Below are 23,359 nucleotides of genomic sequence, written 5' to 3'. Positions count from 1 at the left end.
CCAGGTGCGCATGTGGATCTTATTCTGTGTACTGTGGGATAACACGTCTCTTGAGCTGCAGAAGTAAACTGTGACTGCCAGGTTCTTTTGCAGAGAATGAGGCACTGTGATTGTTGTCAGTGTTTCCTGTGCAGGGTGGTCTTTCCCAAATGAAAAAAAAAAGTTAGCAAAAAATGAATGTTAAAAAGAAAAGAAAAAAGAGAGAGAAAAGGAAGGAAAGGAAAGAAAGGAAAGGAGGTTGGTTAGGGGACTAAGAGTAAGTAGAAATTGCATTGTCCATCAAATGAAATATTCCCGTTTGCACTCGCTCACTGTATTCTGCAAGTCAATGTCAGCTTTAAAAGAGCTCTCAAGATTTTCTGGGTGTTCCTTCTCCTTTGTCTGGCTACTTCGATGTGCCTGTTTGTGCTGATAGAGGAATCTGCTCATGATGGCGATGATGCAAAAGATGATGAATATCACAACCGCTATTACACCTGAAGAGGGGTAAAAAAGGAAGGATATAAAGGGTAAAATATAAAACCAAAAGACTCAATTATGTCAAAAATACATCACCATTGCAAATCAGCTAGTGGATGTGATATAGCAGCTCTCCTCAGTCTGTACAGTCATCTGTCTCTATCGTGCCCTCTCCGATAGTCTTTATTGCTGTTTTGTCACTTTAGGTGAGACTTAAAGCAGCAAGCATTGATGTAATTGACCTTTCAATTTGAGTCAAATTCTGCCTTCACTGGTAGTAAAGTTGGTTCAGTGTGTTTGTTTATAAAAAAAAAAAAAAAAAAAGAAAAAAATCTGTATGCTCAAACAAATTCCTGCTCTGTTGTATTTTCTTCTGTGTTATCTCTGAAACCTTGCATGAGCCTTGTACACTTAGGTTTATAGTTTCTAGATATTATCAAAGACAGCTCCCTACTGGGTGTCCTATAAAATAAACAGAGATAAATTGCCTTCCAGGTTGTTAAAGGAAAATGAAAATCCTACATGAAGCTATAAAGACAACTTTCCCCAGTATATAAATGCTTCCACATGACCTAGCAAGTTCCACAACATCAACTTGCAAATCGGGAGCTCAAGAAGTAGAGAATGTGTGAATACTCTGTTAAGGCTCTCATCAGAGTGGTGTGTAAGGCAATTACCAGTTACCTTGGTTGGTACCCTATACCATGTATACCAATACCAAGCCCAACACTATGTTCATAACACAGGTACCTATCTAGGTAACTTGATATAGATGTGTGCTAATAAACTGAGGAAATACTAGACCTGCATCAGATCACAAAAAACAGCTGAATTGGATTTTATGGGGCCCAAATTTAAAGTTACCTAGATGCTTGCCATGACAGAATTATATTTCAATTTTAATTTTTAAAAATGAAGTTACCTCCAATCACAGCAGAATCACTTCTGACCGCATTGGTGAGAGGCTCCCTTTCATCTGTCTTCCCAAAAGGATCTGCAGTTGGTTAAACAAAACAGGACTTATTTTCTGTATCAACTACATTAATTTTCACTGTGGCTTAGACAGAAGTGTCCTTTTACCCTCATGAATTGTAATGTGTTTTCAAAAGGTGTGATTTGGGGGACTGAAGAATCAAACCAGAAAGCTCTCTGAAAAATAAAGTGAGCTTGCAGGACAATTTTCTTCTATGTGTCCAAGAGCAAAGTCTGTTAAGGATGTATTTAAAAGGAAACAGAAAGACTCACAACTACTCTAACATCTGAAAGTGTTTTCTCAGTTTATCCGTAGAGGAATCACAGAGAGACATTTGAACTAGCCTTTTTTTTTTTTTTTTTTTTTCTTAGTACCTAAGAAACAATATCAGAAAGAAGCAAAAGGAAAACTACACAGGTACAGACCTGACCTACATTTGTAGGTGAAGATATACAAGTCAAATTCAATCCCATAAAGAGAAGCAGTCTCTGCTTGGAACAATATCTTGGAAGGGATGTTTTCCTCTTCATTGCAGACAGTGGTCAAATGGAATTCAAAACAGACAGGGGTAATAAATGAATTCCTATATTAAAAACTCCTAGATGTTGAAGCTCTCTTCTAACCTTGCTATAAATGACTGCTGTCAAAAACAGTGGGCCAAAATGTCTACATGCTGGGAGTTTCAAATTCAGATTCAAAACTGAGAGGTCAAGCCCTCGCTGAAGTCAGTGGAGTTACGGCACTGTACCTACTTTTGTCCTTTTTGTACTTTTGTACATTTTCTTTCACCTCTTTTTTTTTTTTTTCCTTTTTCTTTTTTTCTTTCATCTCACCCTCTCCATTAAAGAGCCAATTTGTGTTTCTCTCCTTTGCACACCTCCAGGCTACCATTCAGTGCATGCACTCTGGAGTTAGGGATGACTGTCTCTGCCATGTATTCTATTGCTTTGCCAAACTGATCTTTCCAATACAAATGTAAGACTGATTGAGAAACTCAGAGTATCGCAAGGTTTATTGCAACTGAACATTGCCTTAGTACCTGACAAAGTCACATTTAGGTACTCCATCATCCAATAAGATATTTTTTAAATAAACACACAACTATTTCACATTTGCGTATCAGGAGGTGCTGAGTTTGTAAAGATGGTGGCTTTGGGTTGTTTAAGATCATAATGAGGGTACTTTTTCCCTTATTCTCCTCCAACATTCATATGAGCCCCAAAGACATGCAGAAGGCATCAGTTTCAAAGAGGCTACTGTGAGATTTAGAGGTGGAAGGATTTCTCATCAAATTCATTCTAAACAGTCAGGGTTCACTCTATCTGCAGTTCATTGTCTGAGCTACAGGCACAAAAAGGACTTTGGGGGTCAACTGAATATCTCCAGTACAACTGTAGGACACCCATAATCACCATGAATGTAATTGCTAATTTTGACAGATTTGGACACTCAAATTGAGACCTATTTACAATGTGTCCCTTGTTTGGATATTGGGTGCTTATAGTGATGTTGCCAAGCAACAAATAGTCATGGTAATGCTTCATCTTATTTACTATATTCGTGGGACTGGAACAGGGATAAAAATTATTCTTTTACACATAAGTGCAGATAAAGTATATTTTCTGTCCAAGTCCTCAGATGTCTCCAGTGAAATTAATGACAATAAAAATACACACCTCTTGAATTATCAGTCCTACTGTAACTGAAGAAATATCTCTAACTGGTATTTGGTGTGTGGTATTAGTCAAGTAGCGCCATGAAAGACTATTAACTGTGTATGGAAAAGTGAAATTAAATATCTACCTTAAAAATATGTAATTCATGTCAAAAAGGTACGTAAGTTCTGATTCTACATGTTATCAAAGCTCCATTGCTTTTTGGTGACTGTTACCAGAATTTAAGCACTGAGAAGAAACCAAAGCAAATGTTGCAAATCATTTTCAGAATGGGGGCCAACAGGCATAGGTCTTAAGAATTATGTTTTGACTGAGAAATAAAATCAAGATACAAGGAGATAAGTGTTTTTTACAGGGGAGCAGATGGCATGTAACAGCTGAACCATTACCAGTGGGAACACAATAAACTGTGAAGCTGAGGAAAAGCAACACTTTGTCTCATAAGAGAATTTTTCGGGACAGCCTCCTCCTTTTAGATATAACTGATGACATTAATGTGAGTCATAAGAGTCACAGTATTGATGAAGTTGGAAGACCCCTCTGGAATTCATCTAGTTCAAACCCCTGCTCAGAACTGGATCTATTACAACAGTTTCCCATGGCTGTATCCATTTGGGTTTTGAAAATACCCAAGGACAGAGACTCCACAACTTCTCTGGACCTACTATCATTGCTAAATTTTCCTGCCCATCAGGATGAACCATTCTTGATCTTGGAGAAGGTGATCCTTGTAAATCAAACAGCTGTCCTGGACCCCTCTTCTCAGCAGCCCAGTATCTCATGAGATTCTTCCAAGCAGGTCCCTCTCCTGAATTTTGGGATTGAAGTCATAACTACTTTTTTCTTTTTTTTTTTTTTTCTCCTTACTTTAATCCCATAGCTACTACAGCCAAGGCTGCCTATGACTCATCTACTGTTCCTCTTCATGAGGAAATATCAGGTTCAGCAGAACAAGCACAATGAGACAGGGACTTGTACCATCTAGGTTGCCTTTCAGAAGCAAAAATATTTCTATCTTTGGTATTTTTACTTTAACTGTATGAAGACCTGGGCTGACAAACAGTTCAGAATTCCACCATTCTCACAGCTGCGTCTGCTGTGGCATTTACAGTATTTTAATACACTAAAACAAATAGTACAGTAAGAGTCCAACATCTTTATGCCATCAGTGTAGAGCTCAGAATGCCAATATCTCTACCTGTATCTCAGGAAGGAATAAGGTGATTTGCACATCTTTGTTAAATATCAAAATCACAATGTCAGGTTTCGTTTTGTGTTTCATAATCAAAAAGCGCGTGCATGGATAACTGAGCCACAAGTGACTACATTTTATTCATTATCTGTCAGCTATGGGACTTCCTTGAAGACAATAAATATTCTTGTTTGAAGGAAAGAGCTTCAATTGTTTTCAGCTTTTAAGTACAGAAAGTTTTTTTTTTTCCACACACTTACATTGAGATTTCCTAAAGATCATTTTTGTTGCATCTGTACACTAGAAAACTGACACAGACATGTAGAGTCAACTTTGAGTTCTATTTTTCTTCTCAGACATACAATAACGAGAAATCGGGAAGTGATGAATTGAGATATAAGTGGTTGAAAGTTAATCCTTAACTATCTTCTTTTTATTAAAATGTATCCTTTCCATGCATAAATGTAATTCTCAAGTACATCTGTACAAAGTATAATTTGCTACAGATTTTTTTTTTTTTTTTTTACAAGAATCTACCACCCAGTGCTCTTACTATAGCACATAAAGTCTTCAGAACTAACTTGTTCTAAAGATCTTATTCAGGCTTTAATCAAGACCAATGTGAATGGTGAGGCAGTACTGTCATTTAATTTATCACATTGAGAAGAAAACGTATTTTAAAGCACAGAGAGAGTAAGATATGTTTGGGCTTTTATAATAATTCTACATTTCTGATGTGACAGTACTTAACCTTGACATTAAAGTGCAGCTGATTATAAGATTTAAATATATAAGTGCAAAGATGCTAAATTCTGCTCTGTGTTCTGTCCTGCAGTTCTGAGTCTCAGGTTTTACCAATTTCTAAACTCTGGAAATACTAGATCATCAGGAGGACTGATCACAGGGCAAGGAGTTAATATTCTCAATATTATCACACATACGGTATTTACATTTTTTGTGTGTTTCAGAGAAGATACCTTAGACAACTCTGGGTGGAGAAAATAAAGTTGGGGGCAGGGGGAGAGAAGCGCACACACACACTGCCAGCCGCTCTCCACAGAGTAATCAGCAGCTTTTTTCCCTATGCAGAATGCTAATAGCAACATTTTTTTTTTCCCATTTACTATCTTAGGCAGAAGCTGCAGGAAATGGAGATTTGATGCAAGGAATCATATTATGATATATAACAGAGTTTTATTAGTTATTAGAAGAGAAAGTGTCTTCAGAGGTCAAGGGGCAAAAAACAGCTCTTAATTTATACCCCTTTCTGGTCATTAGGAATTCTGCTACATGCAGTGGTGACTAAAGCAGCAACTTGATTGCCCCTGCTTAGTGGTGACAATGCTCCCAGCTGCTCTGAGACTCCTTCTCTGCATACAAATTCACATATGCAAAATTCTTAAGATTCCCAGAGGGCAGTTTCAGGATTGAAAGACATAAACGAACTGTTGGAATCATCTTACTGGTACTGCTCAAGTACTGCTCCTTCCCTTCAGCCTGAGAGAATAAATTACAAGCATTCAATGGAAGTGATGCGTATGTGTCAAGGGGTTTGTACAAAGAGGTTTTGCTCCTTTCTGCTAGGGTGGGAACAGGTTTGACTAGTTTGTCTTATGATTCTTACTGCTGATCACAACTGGGATATGAAATCTGTGTAACACTTATGTTTTCCTTTGAGATCTGCAGCACTGGAGCTATCTAGAGTGGACGGGAATGTCAAATCAGACACTCAATACTTCAGATGCTCTTTCCACTATGGTGGTGAGAATTTTTTATTTGTTATAGGTATGTTTTAGTACAATGCCTTTTAAAGTGGCATTGGCTAATCCTAAGGCCCATCCTTAACACTCCTAATTCTGAGAGAAAAGGCAACTTCACAGTTCCAAAGTTTATAACACTCTCGCAATTGCATTACAGCAAAAATGAAGGAAACCTCACACCCTGGTATTCTTTAATTTTCCCATTCCCCTCTTGGCAGGTCATACCTGATGAGGAATATATCGTGGTTGCTGTGTTCACATCAGCTTCCATCAGGGATGCACAGCTGGATTCAGTCAAGGAGCCCTTGACAGTCACAGGAGCAACGCTGGGATGACGTAAGGCAGCTTTCAGGGGAGCAATGTGGTTATACCGAACAGAGGACAGGCAGCCAGTGAATCCATAGGCATTTGCCTTTGAGACTTCAGGGTCCAGTGACAAACTATCTGCAGCACAACAGAAAAACAGTCTCGGGATTGTCTGTTTTAGGAAGACACATTAAAAAATTAATCCTTTCATTGTCTTACCTACTGTTTTACTTCTCTTCGTTCAATTTCAATTGTTCAGGTTTTCTTTAAGCAGCCCACAAGTCCTCCCTGACATGACCCACAACGTTATCATCCCCAGTGTTTTCTCTACAATGCTACTTACTTACTATCAAGTTGGCTTGGACAAAAAAAAAAAAAGACTGCATTGTGTTCCTTTCCTTATCCATTTTTCCTATTGTCTTGACAATACCTAACACATTATAGGTGCTAATCAGCACAACAATAATTATAAACAGTAAAAATAACAACACTGACTATCACAGGATCTTGGGGGTGATCCTCTTCAACTTTTTTGCATCTGTCAATAACACCATGTTCACAGATGTGTCTTTGAGGCATTCTACTTCCTCCACTCTTTTCACAAAGGATCCTGCTCTCCATTGTCTATTATGTAATGCTTCATGTGGTCCAGTATTGATAGGTTCCTAGTAAAGGCTTCCACTCTTCTTCAGGCATCTATTTTTTAACTTTTCCAATCCACGTAATTATGTTGCTAGCATTAACACTTCTTATTTTTATAACAGAGTTCCTAGGAATCCTCCTAATTATGAGCTAGGCTGTCACTCTGCCAGCCCTATTCTACTCATAAAATAAAATTCAAAACTATAACTCATTTAAGTCAAAACCAGTATCCCCATGCTCTTTTCCAGCCAGAAGATGAGATGGTGCAATTAATGTATGTGTCTGCCTGTGTTCATTTCACAAAGAGAAAGCAAATTCAAAGGCATGTGTTTTTTATTTAGTTCTAAATGTTTTAATATCAAAGGTTGTTTTGAAAAGTCAATGAAGGACGGTGAAGCCATCTTCCCTTTCCTCCAAGCTCTCATTTATTTACTTTCCAGAAATTGAAATTCATACTGCACAGGGGTCTGTAGCATGATGCGCTTTGGTATCAAGGTCAATCAAACAAAACAAGACAAAAACCACAAATGCACATAAAAATAGTATCAATAGTTATTCAAAGTCTTCAAATTTACTTGCTAATGAAAACAAATCTAGCATTCAAAACTTTGGAAATAGTTCCAATGACATTAGAAAATAAGGATTCTCAGCTTTTCAAGTTTATTTTCATAGCTTCAAAGAGTAAGATGGTAAAATTTAAAATAGGTTCCAATTTTCCTACCATCATTCAAATACAATGATTTACAAGCTCTCAGCCAAAAGAATTTAGGAAAAAAGTAGAACTTCTCTTACATCTTTGTAACTGACTTTTCTACCAGAAAGACATATACATCTTTTATGTATAATAAAATACCCAGACTTCTCAAAACGAGCACAAATCACAGGTTAATTTTGGCACTAAGGATCTGAGTCCATAATGTCACACAGTCAGAGGGAATAAGCCAAGAAAGATTTACTAATTATGTTTGAAGGTTTTCACAGAAATACAATTTGGAAGAGTTTGGCCATTCTTTCCCAGGGGTCTTATAGGAGACCCCTCAGTCTGCTGACCTATCACTGCCAGAGCTGTCATGGGGAAAACTTCTGGGCTGTGGGCAACTGCCAGAAGGAGACACAGGAAGGAAAACAGTGAGACTTTGCCAATGGAAAAATTGCAGCCTTACAGAGGTTCACATTTGCTCTTCTCAAAGTATGTAGGAAGCATTGCATTCAGGTTTTTAATGAGATTTTGGCAGAGGTATTATAAAACAGACAAAGAATCATTCCCAAGTTTCTGCAAGAAGATTTATATAAAACTAAAAAGGCTGATTTACAGTATTTGTCTTCTTTGTTGAATTTACATAAACCTTTGTAAACATTTGTACTCTCAGCCTTTCCTGTTTTCTTAGCTCTGACACAAAAGGTGGTTTTGTTGTTATCTTTTAGGCATCAAGCAATCTAAACTGTTCTGTTCTGCCCCAATGTGCAAAAGGTAAAACCTAAGAAATAACGAATTCTTTTTTCATGGTATGGTAGCTTGAAAAGTCTAAGATAGAGTGCTGTTGAAGGCTTTCTTTAAAAGTCAAATTAAGGGCAAATTCCCATAGTCTTTTGACAAAGTCAGCTTTGCATGAATAAGAACTAGATTTGTTGAAAAGCTTTGAAATTTGAAAAAATAAAAAAGTAATAACTAAAAAAAAAATAAAATCAAAAAACAAACTGAAAACAACCCCAGAGTCCTCTGATAAAAACTACACCTGCACAGATACAAGCTTCTTTATTATAAGGCTTTCAGTGCACGATTAAGTCTTTCAGAAAGTTGGACTTTCACTGAACTCAACAAGAGGCCTGCGCATCTTGGATGTGAATGACTTGTGATGCCCTATGAATCTCTGTGTGGATAATGTAAAGCTGTGTTTATAATATGATTACCTGTGGGAAAGGCTTATTAAAGGTTGAAGGCCATTCTGTCACTTGAAGTCTTGAAGAAGAAATTGTGATTTAAAATCACAATAAAATGTTTTTCCAAAAGATTTTTCACTACATGACGCAGTGCTCAGTAAAAGAAATAGCTCCATGAAGCTCCAAGGTCTGTGTTGAACTAAGGTCATGTGAAATGTCAGTGGCCTTCCTGTGACCTCATAGCGCTGTAAATCTTTCCATGCATTAGACTGGCTTGGAAAACTATGCTGAATTGCTGCTGATAGTTTGATTTGATCTTATGACATTTTAGCATAGTGTTTCTGTTTGTGGTACAGGAGACTGAGTAGAGACTGAGTAACTTTGAATTATCTCTGTATGGGGGGGTGCTCACTGTGAGAAGGCTTTTTTTTTTTGGCTTTTGAGTAATTTAACTGTTCATTACCTGGAATTTAGGTTTATTTTTCCATAAATTTATTTTTAGGAAAAAATTATTTTTTAATAAATTTATTTTTTTAGGATTTTTTTTTTTTTTAGGAAAAAAAAAGCTCTCTCTGTTGAGTTGTGCATAAGTTGGTCTAACTTTTTGTGGGGTCCTCTAGCTGCTCACTGGAAGCTGTCTGCAATGTCACAGATCAATAAAATTTGCATCAGTTTTACTCTCCTGTTTTCTAGTTTAATGTGTTTGCAGTAGCTTTCCTTGACAAAGAGAATTAGGTAAAACATGCAGTTGTATTTGCAACACTCTACTTATTATATCCACATAATTTCTCTGCTGATTCATTTCTGTTCTCCAAAACAGACATTGTGTTGTACAGCTGGTTTTTGTGCACCTCTGCCATTTGTAACACACTTGTTTTAAAATGTTAAATAAAGCAATCTTAAATCTTAATATCTCAGTAATGGGGAATTAATTTTCATCATAAATAGAATAACAGAATTCTCCTGCAAATTTCTAGGACCATGCATGAGGTTGCTCAGCAATGAATCAGCAAATTAAGACAAAATAAAGGATAGCTAACATGACAGCAAACTGGAATCAAAGAGAAACCAAAAGTGTTATCTGTGTGCAGAGTGGCTCAGAAGACCTTTCTGAAAATAACACTGTAGAAAATAGGACCATAAGCATTACCTGGTATACTTATCCTGTTCTTTCTTTCTAAACATTAATTTCATATCATTCAAAATTAAATCAGAGATGAACGTTTACTTGTGTGCTCACTAACACCCAGAAAGGCCCATCACAGATTTCCTTATTAGAAACTTCTTAACATCAGTGAGGATATAAAATGTTTTAAATATCTGCACCCTAACTAGCTCATTAATCTAAACATACTACTTAGATACTTTTCACTTAGGTGGAGGTGCAAAGGATATTTTACTCTATATACTGAAGCACTGGTAGTCCTTTTTTTCCAGTCTGAGAAACAGAGAGATGCTTTTTGTGGAAGTTATACTATATACTTCACCTCAGTTTACCAAGGTGCTGAACATCATTGGCAAGATTACTACTTGGACCTTGTCACTAGATTTGTTTCTGTGAGCCAGAAGTAAAAGACTCTTGTAATCTCCATATTGCTCCTGTCTCATATAAGTTCAGTCAACAACCAGGTACCATGTAGTTACCTAGAAATATACACTACCCTGTCCTTCAACAACCTCAGTAAACATTGCTGATACTAATTATTAATTTAGAAAGGGAAGAAAGCATATCTTGGTTTAGACTGGAACCTGCAAAAAGGCATCCATGGAGAAATTTCATTTCTTGGTATGAGTCTGCCACAAAGGTGGTGGTGTGAACAACACAAACTTTTTCTAGTCAGAAATATTGCGTTCAGCCACTTTGGCTCTTCCTTAGGAAAAGGATGAGATTAAACAGGAGACAGGGCTCCAAGCATTCAGCATACCTCCAAAACACTTCTGAAACAGAAAACAACAGCAAGAGCAAAGCAAAGGGACTTTTTCTTTCAAGTTTTCCCAGGAATAAGCAGAACACTCCAGGCTTTACTTACTGGCAACTGAACATTTCATGCCAAGTGAAAGATTTGAGAATTTTTGTTTCATTAGGCTTAGCAGAGATAATTTCAGACATGCATTTAGTATGTTTTCTAAATGACAGGTTGTCATTGAAAATGAAGTGCTGCTTTGAATGGCAATGTGAAATTTACTACACCAAAATTTTTGACATTTGAATCTTAAACTGTCATAACACAGTCAGCCCTATGTGATTTTGCATGGGCTCAAAACATTATCCATAAAAAGGAGAAAATATGCAAGAAAATAGAGATTGTGCAAAAGAACACATGATTTTCTCATGAGTAGACAGTTAAAATCAATTCAAGCAGCAAAAATTCAAACTAAAAATAAAATTTCTAGACAGAAGTAAATAATCTTGGACACATTTAGGCAATATTATCATTGGGAAAAAAAAAAAGATATAAGTGTGGTGCTAGGATTTTAAAGTAAACGATACTGCTGGAGAAAAAGTCTGAATGTATTTCATCTCTTTTTAATAGAAACATGATGGCATTGTTGGCTCAGACCTTGGATTGCTTCAAGCGCTTATGATAGCCAAGCTTTTTTATTTTAACTAGTGCTATCTTGGTCCCAAATATCTCCTAAGTAGCTATTCTCATTTTCCCAAATACTTTACTAGGCTACTACGGGGAAAAACAATTTTAGACTTAAAACACACCCAAGCCATCTTTTTCCAGGATAAGTTCCTACTAAGAAATAGGCATTTAGGGTGGGAAGAATCTGCAGTAAAGGAGAGAGCTTTGCAGTGACAAGACAAATCCAGACTATAACTCTTGCTGTATTGTAAAAATGGTAGAGTACAATATAGTCAGATAGTGACTTTAAATTTCTCAAGAAATTTGTGAGCTTGAGAGCTTAAAAAAGGGAATGACTTTCCACACAGGGGTAAAAAAAAAAAAAAAAAAAAAAAAAAAGGAAAAAAAAAAAACCCTACAACTTATGTTCTTTCCATCAAAACCCTCCAAAAGGAGATGCTTCTTCAGGGTTAAATTTTGCATCTCAGGCTTGATGCCAACTTACCCACTGTGATTTAATTACCCCATTATCATCTCCTGTACTATGACACCACTCCTGGATTAATTGTACTGTGATCTCTTCTGTGTATGGATTCCATTTTCTTCTTGTGAACTTTTAGTAAGAAAATGTATTATACAAATAATAAAAATTGTACTGCTCCTACACAATGATTTTAATAAAATTACTTTTCAGATAAGCTGAATGATTCAGTGTAAAGACTCCTACAACTTAAGTGTGTTTCAGATCAAGCTTTTAGAGATAAAAGGTATCATGATCATGTGCTAGGCTACACAGTTCTTTACATCACTAGTGTGGGAAGTTCTGCTAATTCATTATTTTGAGGACACAAATAAATTAGACAGGTCAACATGAATAGGTGCTAAGGAAATCTTTGCAACCTTTTTCTTCAGAATACTCCTAAATTCCTTTCAAATCTCCTTTCTATTTCCTTTACTCTTGTAATCACTACACTAGTAGTGTATTAACTTGCTCAGAAGTAAATATGCAAAGAATTAGATTCATTACCCTGCAATTAGATTCATTTCTCAGCATCACTGATTGTTTTTCCAGGTATTGTAATGGCAAAAGATTTAAATATGGTGAAGCACAATGAGAAATTTTCAAAGTGGGGAAAAAAAAAAAAAAGAAAACAACCTAAAAGCTGCTGCAGATATGGTCACATCTTAGGTACTTCTGAGCTGATATAACTAGTTCAGAATAGAAATAAAGAACTCCAACACTGAACTAGAGCCACTTTCAGATCCTTTCATTCACTCTTCTTTCTTTCAACACCATACACATTATGGGGTAGAAAGGAACTGTTATTCAGACACTTATGAATCATACAGTGAACCCCAAAACAAATAGATGGTATTTTCCATTGGGATAACAGCTTTTTTATTCTAGACAAGACCTAAGCATATGTAAATGTGTATCTGACATCAGAGAATTACAGAATAATCTAAATTGAAAGACATCTCTAAAGGTCACGCACTTCACTCCCTTGTTTAAAGCGGAACTGGCCTCACAGTGAGGTCAGATTGTCAATAGAATAGAGCTCACGTGGTTAAGTTCAGCAGTATGATCTCTGTAAGGAGCACTTAAAGTAAATGCACTGGGACTCTGGCTAAGATTTCACTAAGGCTTTGCCATAAACTGTACAACCCACTTGGGGTCTGAATCCAGTACTCGCTAAAGTCCAGGAAACGAGTCCCATTGATAGCGATGAGCTTTGGATAGGTCCTTTTGCATCTTAGCTCTATATGCGTGAACAAAAATGACAATGAACTATGGGATAATAATATTTCTCTATCACTGTTGGATACTGTGAGGATGAATTCAACAAATGTCTGTTGGCTACTTGAATGCTGCTTCTTTTTACTCCCTTGTCTTCAAAGCCACACTTATATTTAGATTGATCTTTCTAAGGCAGCTATATGGCCCCATTACTGTGGATCTGAACAGCTCACAGCCTTTAATGCTTTTATCCTCCTAGTGCCCCTCTGATGCAGGGATGTTCTATTATCCATGCTTTACTGATAAAGAACAGAGATACTAAAGCTCAGATTGGTTCCAGTGGGAATAAAATGCCTACTTACCTTTATATCTGTACATAAATGGCTTGCCCAAGGTCATTCAAGCAGTCTGTGGCAGAGTGAGTGTCCCTATATTTGAATTCCAGGTGAACCCCCTCTGCCTTAAATGGAAGGCTTTTTCCTGGAATTCAGAGACGGGTGTAGGGCAGCCATTCAAACATACAGCAGATTTCAAAAGCACAAAAAAGTATCAGAGTGTAAGTAGCTTTTGACTAAAGAAAGTCAAAAGGGGTTGGGGGCAGTGAGAGACTTAAAAACTGGTCATTGAATAAAACTGTACTTTTCAAGAGTTCCAACTATGCTAGCATGGTTATCATAAGAAAATCTAGTAAGGAAGAGGTTTTAGTCTTGTGAGATGTCTTGCTGGAAGCCCTCTTAGAGATTTCTCAGCCAGAGGAAAATGAATGGTAGAGTCAAGAAAGAAGATGATATAATCATGTGGTTAAGCAACCGTAATAAACTATTAGAGCAGGCAAATGATTGCTTGCAGTGGTATTCAGGTTAAAAGAGACAGAATTTCAGGAGAGTATAGTACAGATGTGTAGGGTACAGTTTTTCTATATGGTTCTATATGGTTCTATTTCAGTGGTCACTTAAATGGTACCTAAATCCTAGTGACATTCAAAACAAACACTGCCGAAAGTCTAGATCTACTACTAAGCATCACATGCCTCCAGAAGTTTATGCTTTTACTGAGGGGAAAGGGATGATGAACAAGGAAGAAGTTGGAGCATATTGATTTGGGTTAACAGTATTCACCTTTTGGTAAGCCATCATTATAACTAGCTATGGTTAATATTTTACCCGTAAAATATTAGAAATTATGAATGGACACATTTATGTAAGTTCTACATTCCTAAAATGATAAAAGTCTAGTTCCTCATTTGATACTACAAGGCAAGCACTCTTGATTTTGTAGCAGTCAGGCTTTTTTATTTTTTTATTGTCAGTATTGGACAGGTTACAACTTCAGTAAATTTGCAGAAGATACAAAACAGGGTTGATAGACCAGATGATCTCTCCAGCATTCAGAGGGACCTTGACAAACTGGAGAAATAGGAAAAAAGTAATCTTATGAACTTCAACAAAGAAAATTCAACGGTCTACACTTGGATTCAGAATAACCCCATGCACCAGCACTGACTGGGGGCCCAATCAGATGGAAAGCAGCTTTGCAAAGAAAAGACCTGAGGGTCCTGGCTGACAACAAGCCGACCATGAGCCAGCAGTATGCCATTCAGCAAAGGTGGCCAATGTTATCCTGGCATCCAGGACTGCCTTGGGAAGAGCAATGTCAGCAGACAGAAGAAGATGATCCTTCCCCTGTACTCTCTATGGGTGTTGCATAACTGGAGTGCTGGGTTTGGTTCTGGGCTCCCCAGTAGAAAGCAGACAAGGATTTACTTAGTAAGTCCACAAAGGGCTGCAAAGATGATTGAGGGACTGGAGTATCTTTTGTACAAGAAAAGGCTGAGAGAGCTGGGTCTGCTCAGCCTGAAGAAGCGAAGAGTCAGGGGAATCTGTGACCTGCAATGTGAGGTCATAAGGATTCTCCTCAAAAGAGCTACAGATGTGGAATAAAACTTGGCAAATGAATCCCTAACACAGAAGAATAGTCTGAGGAAATTCATTTAATATATGAAGAAGAAACCAGAATTAGAATTAGGCTGGAATTAAAGTGACTTGCTGGGATGAATTGTGAGATTCCTGGTACAGCAATAAGATTTCCTATCAGCTGGATGAACAAGTTCATGACACTAGTGTCATTACGAAGATTAACTACTGCTATCATTAATGTTATTACTAGTACAAAATACCAAGAAACTTTGGAGCAAGAGAGAAAAAAAACAGAGGAGGACGTATCCATTAGAATTTGTCTAGAGACAGATCTGTGGTGTTCAGTGGAACTGAATGCCAAACCCCTGGAGATACACATCTGGGCTTTTTGACATTTTAAGAAACTTGAACTTGTAAAATTACTATTTTTGTGGCTACATCTAGCTTCTTTCTGTGCTGCTGAGTTGCAACTTGCAACTTCAGTTTGCTGGTTATATGTTTGAAGGTCTTTGTGCTATGTTCCATTTGCTGTTTAGAAAAGCCTTGGTTTACTGATTTGTTATCTATACCTGGCGCTTTAAGGTAGAGATCATGACAAGCAATGCTCTTTCAATATTTCAGCACTACAGCTGACCCTTGAAAAAATGAGATTTTAGCTTAGCCCTTACTTGGGTTGAAAAGTGTCAGGTCCCCAAACCTGCCCATAAAGGCTCGGAATATTGCTGCATTCTGACCAAACATCAGTTATAATTAAGAGGAAAATCAGTTCTGTTTCAACAACTCTGTTAAAAAGCCAGCACACAGCACAGTTAGTTAACTCAAGCACTATAATAACTGATGAGTCCGAAATATTTTTAGTAAAACCTACCTGTGACCTTGCCCAAGGTAAGTGATTTGGTGGCCTTAAAATCAATCTCAGAAAAGTTGTGTTTGAGTTTGAGAACTTGATCAACCTGGAAGAGGTCAATAAAATTAGTTCATTAAAACAGCATACAGATACCCCTAGATCTTTCTCTGTACCGCAAACTTGTGGGAAGGCTCTCAGCTGCAAATAAGTTAATTCTGCCCCCAAGCGTGATTCAGTTTCTAAAGATAGCAAAGTGAATGTGCTTTGATTTTTGCATGAGAAGCTGAAGGTTCACAAGTATAGTCATGTAAAGGGATTTAAAGAAACTTCCCCTGAAGAAAAGCTTAAAATGTTTAACACTGAAATTCCCCTGCTTCCCAAATTTCATGTCTAGTCACTTCAGAGTGCACTCAAAGGAGACCTCTCTAGGAATGTATTGTGGAGAATTAGTTTTCAATAGAAGAAAACCACAGTGCAGCAGACAATAGAAGACTGGTAATAGAGAAAAACCCTGACTGTTAGCTTAAACCTCCTTCCTAGATAATCAGGCTTACCTATTTTAGTTGCTGTGTTAACTGCGTATTATTTTAACAACAAGAAATGGAAATTGCATAGGAAAGAAAAACCATGGTGCTCCACGTGTTTCTTTTGCTTTCTCATTCTATTCTTTCATTAACACATGGTTTCTCCTTAGACCGACCCTGCCACTCCTCTGTTAAATGATCATGGCCCAGACCTAGCAAATTTGTTTTGTAATTCGAAATGATGTAATTAGCCTCAGAAGGAAAGCAGAAGGAGCAGTAAGATGGTACTCTTCATCCTGCCTTTGAAAAACAGGCAATGCAGGAGAACAGGGGCAGATGAGGGGTCTCATCTCCCATGAAATCACCACAGTCATAGGGCACACTGAAGGGTGGGCCTACATCTAGCAAAGGGACAGGACATCAGCAGGCACACAGTGGCTGCACCCCGCATTCCCTCAGCCCTTCCTCTTTGAGAAGATAAGGCTGCTGTGGTCACATTCTCCTTTGGGGCATATATACCTAATGAAATAACTTTCCCAGGTGCTCCCTCCTTGGCTGTTTTTCTCCATATGGCAGCTTTTTAATGATATACACTGTGTGATCCCTTTGGGCCTACAGGTCACACAGATAACCCTAGGCCCCAGCACTGCTCTAGTGGTCCAGATGAATTTCTGGTCAAGGGTGTTTCCCAGTTCACAGACTGTAAGAGACAAGGGAGAAATCACTCTACTGAAAATACCACTGCTGGGCACTCTTCAAGGTAGGGTCTGGGCCAGGCCCTGGTCTGGATGGAGCTTTGGTTTAACTCACAGGGCTTTTCTGCTGCTGGACCTCGTACTGGCAATCAGGCACTGAAATCAGTGGGTCTCTTTGTGGCATGAAGTATTCCTTTACACCGAACATGAAACTGGGAATCTAGCCCTGAAAATAAGCCAGGACATACCTGAATGATGAGCTCTCTGCCTTCTCTGTTGATCTTCACATGGTGCAGCTCTCGGTTGGCAAAATTTCCAGAGTCAATTGTGAAAATAAGGAGCCCATCCTTACTCAGCTTATATCGGACCTGTAAACTTCCTTAAAAGCAGAGCAAAATTCTATAAAACTTGTGTCCATAATGAGATACTGTTCAATACCTTTACATAACATATAACTCATTTTCTTTTTATTATAGTGGAGAAACAAGGTTAAAAAGTCAAGAAACAGGTTGAAGAGAAATGGAAGAGTTCACACTTTAATGAAAAGTAGGAAAAAAAATGCACTGGAAGAGTTTTTCTTCTTACTAGCTAACAAACTCTGCTGTGGAGAAACATAACTTAATTGAGTAACTGAGTATAACAAAGGAGATGGTGTCTGTCCACAGGTCAGACATTTAGCATGGCCACAAGAGCTGATGTACAGTAGTCTGTGAAGGATTGCTTCCACCAGAGGGCATGCAGGCCTTGCACTATTCCGTTAAACTAATATTGGTGCATTTTACTATTCCAAGTCAGGACTTCATCAGGATATAACAGCCAATGCAGAAGACAGTGACGACTGTGAGAACTGTAACTTAATTCCAAGCATTTAAAGGCACAGATTCATTATGATTTATATGCAATGCGAGAAAAGATGTATTGCAAATGATTACCAAAAAAACACTTTGGTTTTCTAAACTATTTGAAAAAATAAATAAAATTCATTTAAAACAAATCCCAAGCATCTCTTTCAGTCTTTGCAGAAAATAAATACAGCATTGTGACTTCAGAGACACACCACTGACCCTTGATGTAGTCTGGCATTTTAGTGAGGTGAATGAGCAGCCCTGCTTGGCTCCTCTATTCGGCCATATTAATGCTGCAAGACTGACTTCTTGTCTAGAGTTAGAGGCAGGGGACAAGAGGTGGTTCTCCTCCACTGCATAACGTGGACATAACTGCTCTCCTTACCCTTGACCTTAATGCAGGAATAAGTGCAACTGCACTGCAACAGCACTTGCAACTGCTGTCCTTAAGGCTCTTGCAAAACTACTTTATGAGTATAAAACAATGTATAAACTTCCTGCAGAGAAGGAATTTTGCAACCTCTATGCAACTCACAGTTATGTCAACAGTTCTTCCAAATTGGACCCAAAGTCCCTTTAAAATCATCTCTCTTCCTTTGCCTCACCAGGATGTTTGCTGCTCAGGCTCCTAAGAGCTGCTCTTTTTGTAACATTCTGTGTAATCCCAGATGAGCACTACTTCTCTCTGAGCTTTGCGGGATAGAAACAAAGCTTTCATAGATGAGAGGGAAAATGAGAATGAACTACTAGGATGAAGGCTTTTTAGCTGACTGAGAGGTCTACTGGATCAAGTCATGGTTTAAATCAATAAATAAATAAAAGTATTTAAAAGGCATTTACTTTCTCACATATAGTCATGGATGTAAGAGGGAAATTTCTGAAGAGATCAAGGTCAGTAACAACTGCTAAATTATGCAGTGTGATAATATAGTTCCTGATTCAGCTGCCCTGATTCACACTGCAAAGCTCCTGTCCCCTCATTGCATGTCCAGGACAAGGAACTACTGTTTATCACCTTTAAAGTTAAAGATCCAAACTTATATCATAGTCCCATTTTCTTGTACATTTTCTGAGTGATGCATCAACAGGGAATAAAAGTGTGAACATCTGATAATAACGTTAGAAAGACATGAGAAAAGAAGCCCAAGTGCAAAAAAAAAAAAGTTAACAGAACTTCTTCAGACTTGTTCATTCAGTAAAAAGTGGAAAGGTTGTCTGAACCTGCATGTCACAGCTGAGATGACTACACAGAATAAAGTGAAATGCATTGTGACAGAGTAACAGACTGGTCCTAGTTGAAAATCACATCCCAGAAGAAACATTTTATCAGCCACTCACACCTCTTACCTGCAGTCTTTGAAAAGGGCCTAGTGCAAAAAGCAGAATACAGCCAAGATTTGGTCTGTGACCTTGTACTAGTTGATTAGTTTGAAAATCTAAAAACATACTTGTCTGCTCTTTTCAAATGCTATGATCACACCAGTATATAAGATAAAAAAATGGTACTACTACATCCAGGCGATCAACATGGTAACCAGCACATTTGTGTTCAAACAGTCAGCAAGATATGCAATCTATCCAGGCTCTTAGCTGCTTCAAATAGAGATTCACTCATTGTCTTCATCAGAGAAACACCAATTTCTGCTTTAAAGCAGAAATCATCTGTTCCATAGAGACAACGGAGGAGGTTCTTGACATTCATTAAGAAATAATCTTAATTTCTGTAGTGGTATTATTTTACCTTAAATCATTAAAAGAAATAAATTAATAACATCTTATCAAATTGCTTTGAATACCAATAGAAACTTTTTTTTGGATGGCTGTTCTTCAAAACCATTTTATTCAAGTTGGCATTTTGCCTGTGGTCAAATTTGCATTAATATAAATCATAAGTATATGGGCTCATGTCTCCAGAGATGTTTTGGCATTTACACCAATGGAGCTGAGAGCTGATTTTGATATGCATTCAGTATCAAAATTTTTAGTGTTGGCAGAATACGGAATCGTTACTTTGGTAGATTACATTGCCATTTTGCTATTTGACAGACAAAATAAATAGATTATTAATTAAAATTGTTATTAAGATTTTTTTTTGGCCTCTGAATTTTGATTATCTGGTCTGCTGGCTTTTTCTATCATATCATCCCAGTGTCACTAACCACAAATAAAAACCTGTGCATAAAGCAGCTCCTATTCTCATTTTTGCATCATTTCTGCCTCACAATAGGGATTCACACTAATCATAAGCAGCATAATTTCTGGCAGTCTTGTTGCAGTCATGCTTGTCATCCTCTTTTCAGCTCCCTGTGTCTGAGCATGCACACCTGGAGTGCCATAATGCTCAAGCAATGCACTGCCTGTTGTGTTTTCTTCCTTCTCTAATATGTGTGGAATTGCTGGAGGCAATTTCTATCAAGTCCATAAAAGAGGGAGGGAAGGAAAGAGAGGTATCATGTTTTTGGCCTTCGGCAGTGAAATTTTCCTGGACATATTACCTCAGTAGTATTAGATAAGAGTAGATTCACACTTAATGATTATAGCCATCCCTTTTAGCTTCAAATTCTGGAGGTAACTGCCACTGCAGACTACGGATCACCATGCAGATACACTGTGCTACCTCCAGAACAGCCTGACAGAGGAGCAGGCATAGTTTATCTGCTGTGTGACCTCTTTTCTCCACTTCTGCAGGCAATGAGTCCACATGGGCTGCAACGCTACTATGACAAGGCCACTACTAGTGTCAAAGCTGGCTTGCTACACACCACTGTGGCTTTCAAACTGTAATTTGCAGTAGTATAATCCATGACTGTAGGGCTGAATGACATCTCTCCACTCATATCAAGTGGCTTCAGAGCCATTTTAACAGGATTCCACAGGGATCCCCTTGTACAGAGGAATGTTCTGGGAAATAGACACAAAAGGGAAGTATTTATGCCATCCCATATTGGTAAATATGTAGGGGATGATTCTTCTGAAACAAAACACTCCCAGGATACTCTTTCAGTGGTGATATAGGTCAGGGTTAGTACTTGCTAGCAGTATGCTAATGATCAAGTATCAGCATAACTAAACCCCAGGCAGCTACAGAAATAGCATGGTGCCTTCAAACTGTTTCTACCCCTTTCCTGGGGACAAGAAAGATGAAGTAGCAGCTCTTGAGTCTAGTAATAATACAGGGATATTATGCTGGTTTGAGACTTCAAAGTGCTCAGCCTGAAGAAGAAAGTTATTCATAAGCAAGGTTCTTGTCACACATACCACCAGGACTACTGGTCTTGTGTCATTTTGTCTTGAAGAACCAAACAGCAAGAAAGGGAATGACAAGCCCTTGGGGTCTGAGACTTCTCTGTGGGACTTTCATTTATAGAAACGGGTTTTAAATGAGCCCAGATTGAACCCAACATCTAAAACAAGTTCAGTAGCAGTTTTTAATGACTTAAACTGGCTGGAGCAGCTGGCAAGACATCTTGCACCCCTCCGAGAAGCTGAGGTTAGTGCGGGGAGCATGTGCGGCTGACACACATAAAATGTACAGCTTTATCGCCATCATGTAACATCAGGAAAAATCACTTAAATCAGGGCAGCTGACAAGTATAGTTTGGGAGAAGTATGTATAAAATATGAAACACTGCATTAGGATAAGGACCTCATAATACACCTGCATGTCCCATTGCCACAGAGGCACCCAGAAATACAGAAGTACCAACAGGACCTCTACGAGCTCTCTCACACTGGCAGTCACCCTCGTCAGACAGGAAGGTGTTACTGATGCTAACCCTACCCACCCTCAGCACTTACTGAGCTATTGCTAACAGACAAAATAATAAAGGACAGCACCAATTAAACAACAGGTGGGAAATATTAGTAAGCCTATTGATATTGTTGCTATTATGAAAAGAATTAAAATATTTAGCCCAGAAAGTCATTTGCAACTCGTAAAGTGGAAATGTCGCTTTTTCATTCCTGATTGCAGAATAACAAATGACAACTTTCAGTCATCTCTACCAGAAAATACCTCTCTGGCAACTTGTACAGCTTCAGTGTCCCTCTTTATAGCCTAGATATTTAAAAATGAACAAATGCTTTCTTGGTTAGGAGCAGCTGGCTAAGAAACCTGCTCCTTAATTAGCAGCTTCTCCCCAGGGATATTTACTCAGTAAATTTACTCTTCAGTGGAAGTGCCACTGGTGATTCAAAGAACAGGGCCCATCTCCTCTGCATCCACTGGCTTTTAACTAAGAAAATACTTGCACATTTTTAGGAGATGACTCTTGCTATTTGCTTTGCTCAGAGAAAACAAAGAGGAGAAACTGCTGAACATGTTTGCTGATACGATTTCTCAGCTACAGTGTTGGTTCAGATGACACTGTTTTACACGGTTAAAAAAATAAATCATGCCTCCCAAATTCTGCTAATCTCTCATGGCAGTGAAAAAGGTGCTTATTTGAATACTTCCCACTCAAGACTTGAAGCATTCAGGACTTACAGATCATATTCAAGACATCGTATATTAATAACACACTTTCACATTGCATTTCTTCAATTTAGAGAAGAAAAAAAAGCAAAACAACAACAAAAACTAACCAGCCCCCTCCTTAAAAACAAACAAGCAAGCAGAATAGGAGTCTGTCTGGAGGCCCATGACCTCAGCTTGCTTTGCAATCCTGCTAGGCAGCTGGAGCAGAATTAAGAATTTCACTTAAACATCAACAAATGCAGCTAGTTCCCTTATGCGACTGACAAATTTGTTTAACCTTGGTAGACATCTCATTTCCACCAGCCTCCAGTTGGCTTAACACAGGCTGACCAGCAATTAAAAAGGAACTGGCAGATGCATCTTACTCCAAAGCTAGAAAATATTGCAAGTCTAAAAGATGACCCAGAGGTCCACAGTTGTATATCTCATCATGCAGTGGCTTATACACCAAGGTTGTTCCAATGATTTTAAGGGGAATGTTCTATACAAAACAACCCATATTCATGCCCATGTGGCTGGGCCTAAAATGGGAAAAGGGCTAACCCATAGATATGGAATATACTAATCACTGTCCACATGAGTTCAGCTCATGGGTATCCTACCATCATACACAGCAGTATATTTGTGTACCCTGGAGGCAATGGGGAGAGTGCTGCCACCATTCCCGATTTACCAACTTGTTGACTATTGACAAATCATTTTCCTTCTCTGTGCTACATATTATCTGTTGGTGAAGTAGATGAATGCTAACATCCTTTGGAAAATTACAGAAAACCTCTGGATGAGCAGCAGTTTCAAATAATACTGTTACCCACTATCAGCATTATCACTACCTCTCCATGTCTAGCTACTTCTTTC

General features: G+C 38.1%; 1 protein-coding gene across 1 annotated transcript in view; it reads right to left on the bottom strand.

Annotated features, from left to right (window-relative positions):
* Window positions 1-279: 279 nt before the first annotated feature.
* Window positions 280-23,359, bottom strand: part of CNTNAP5 (contactin associated protein family member 5) — a 216,383-nt gene continuing 193,303 nt past the window's right edge. The window contains exons 21-25 of the mRNA XM_050711667.1: window positions 17,428-17,558; window positions 15,982-16,066; window positions 6,286-6,504; window positions 1,382-1,453; window positions 280-476 (exon numbers count right to left, since the gene is read on the bottom strand). Of these exons, the coding sequence (XP_050567624.1) occupies window positions 280-476; window positions 1,382-1,453; window positions 6,286-6,504; window positions 15,982-16,066; window positions 17,428-17,558 (704 nt within the window). The remainder of the gene's footprint in view (window positions 477-1,381; window positions 1,454-6,285; window positions 6,505-15,981; window positions 16,067-17,427; window positions 17,559-23,359) is intronic.

This window comes from Cygnus atratus, chromosome 6, assembly GCF_013377495.2.
Source record: "Cygnus atratus isolate AKBS03 ecotype Queensland, Australia chromosome 6, CAtr_DNAZoo_HiC_assembly, whole genome shotgun sequence".
In the NCBI taxonomy this organism is placed as follows: Eukaryota; Metazoa; Chordata; class Aves; order Anseriformes; family Anatidae; genus Cygnus; species Cygnus atratus.
Note: the sequence above shows the minus strand (reverse complement) of the source record. Positions and strands in the feature narration are given on the sequence as shown.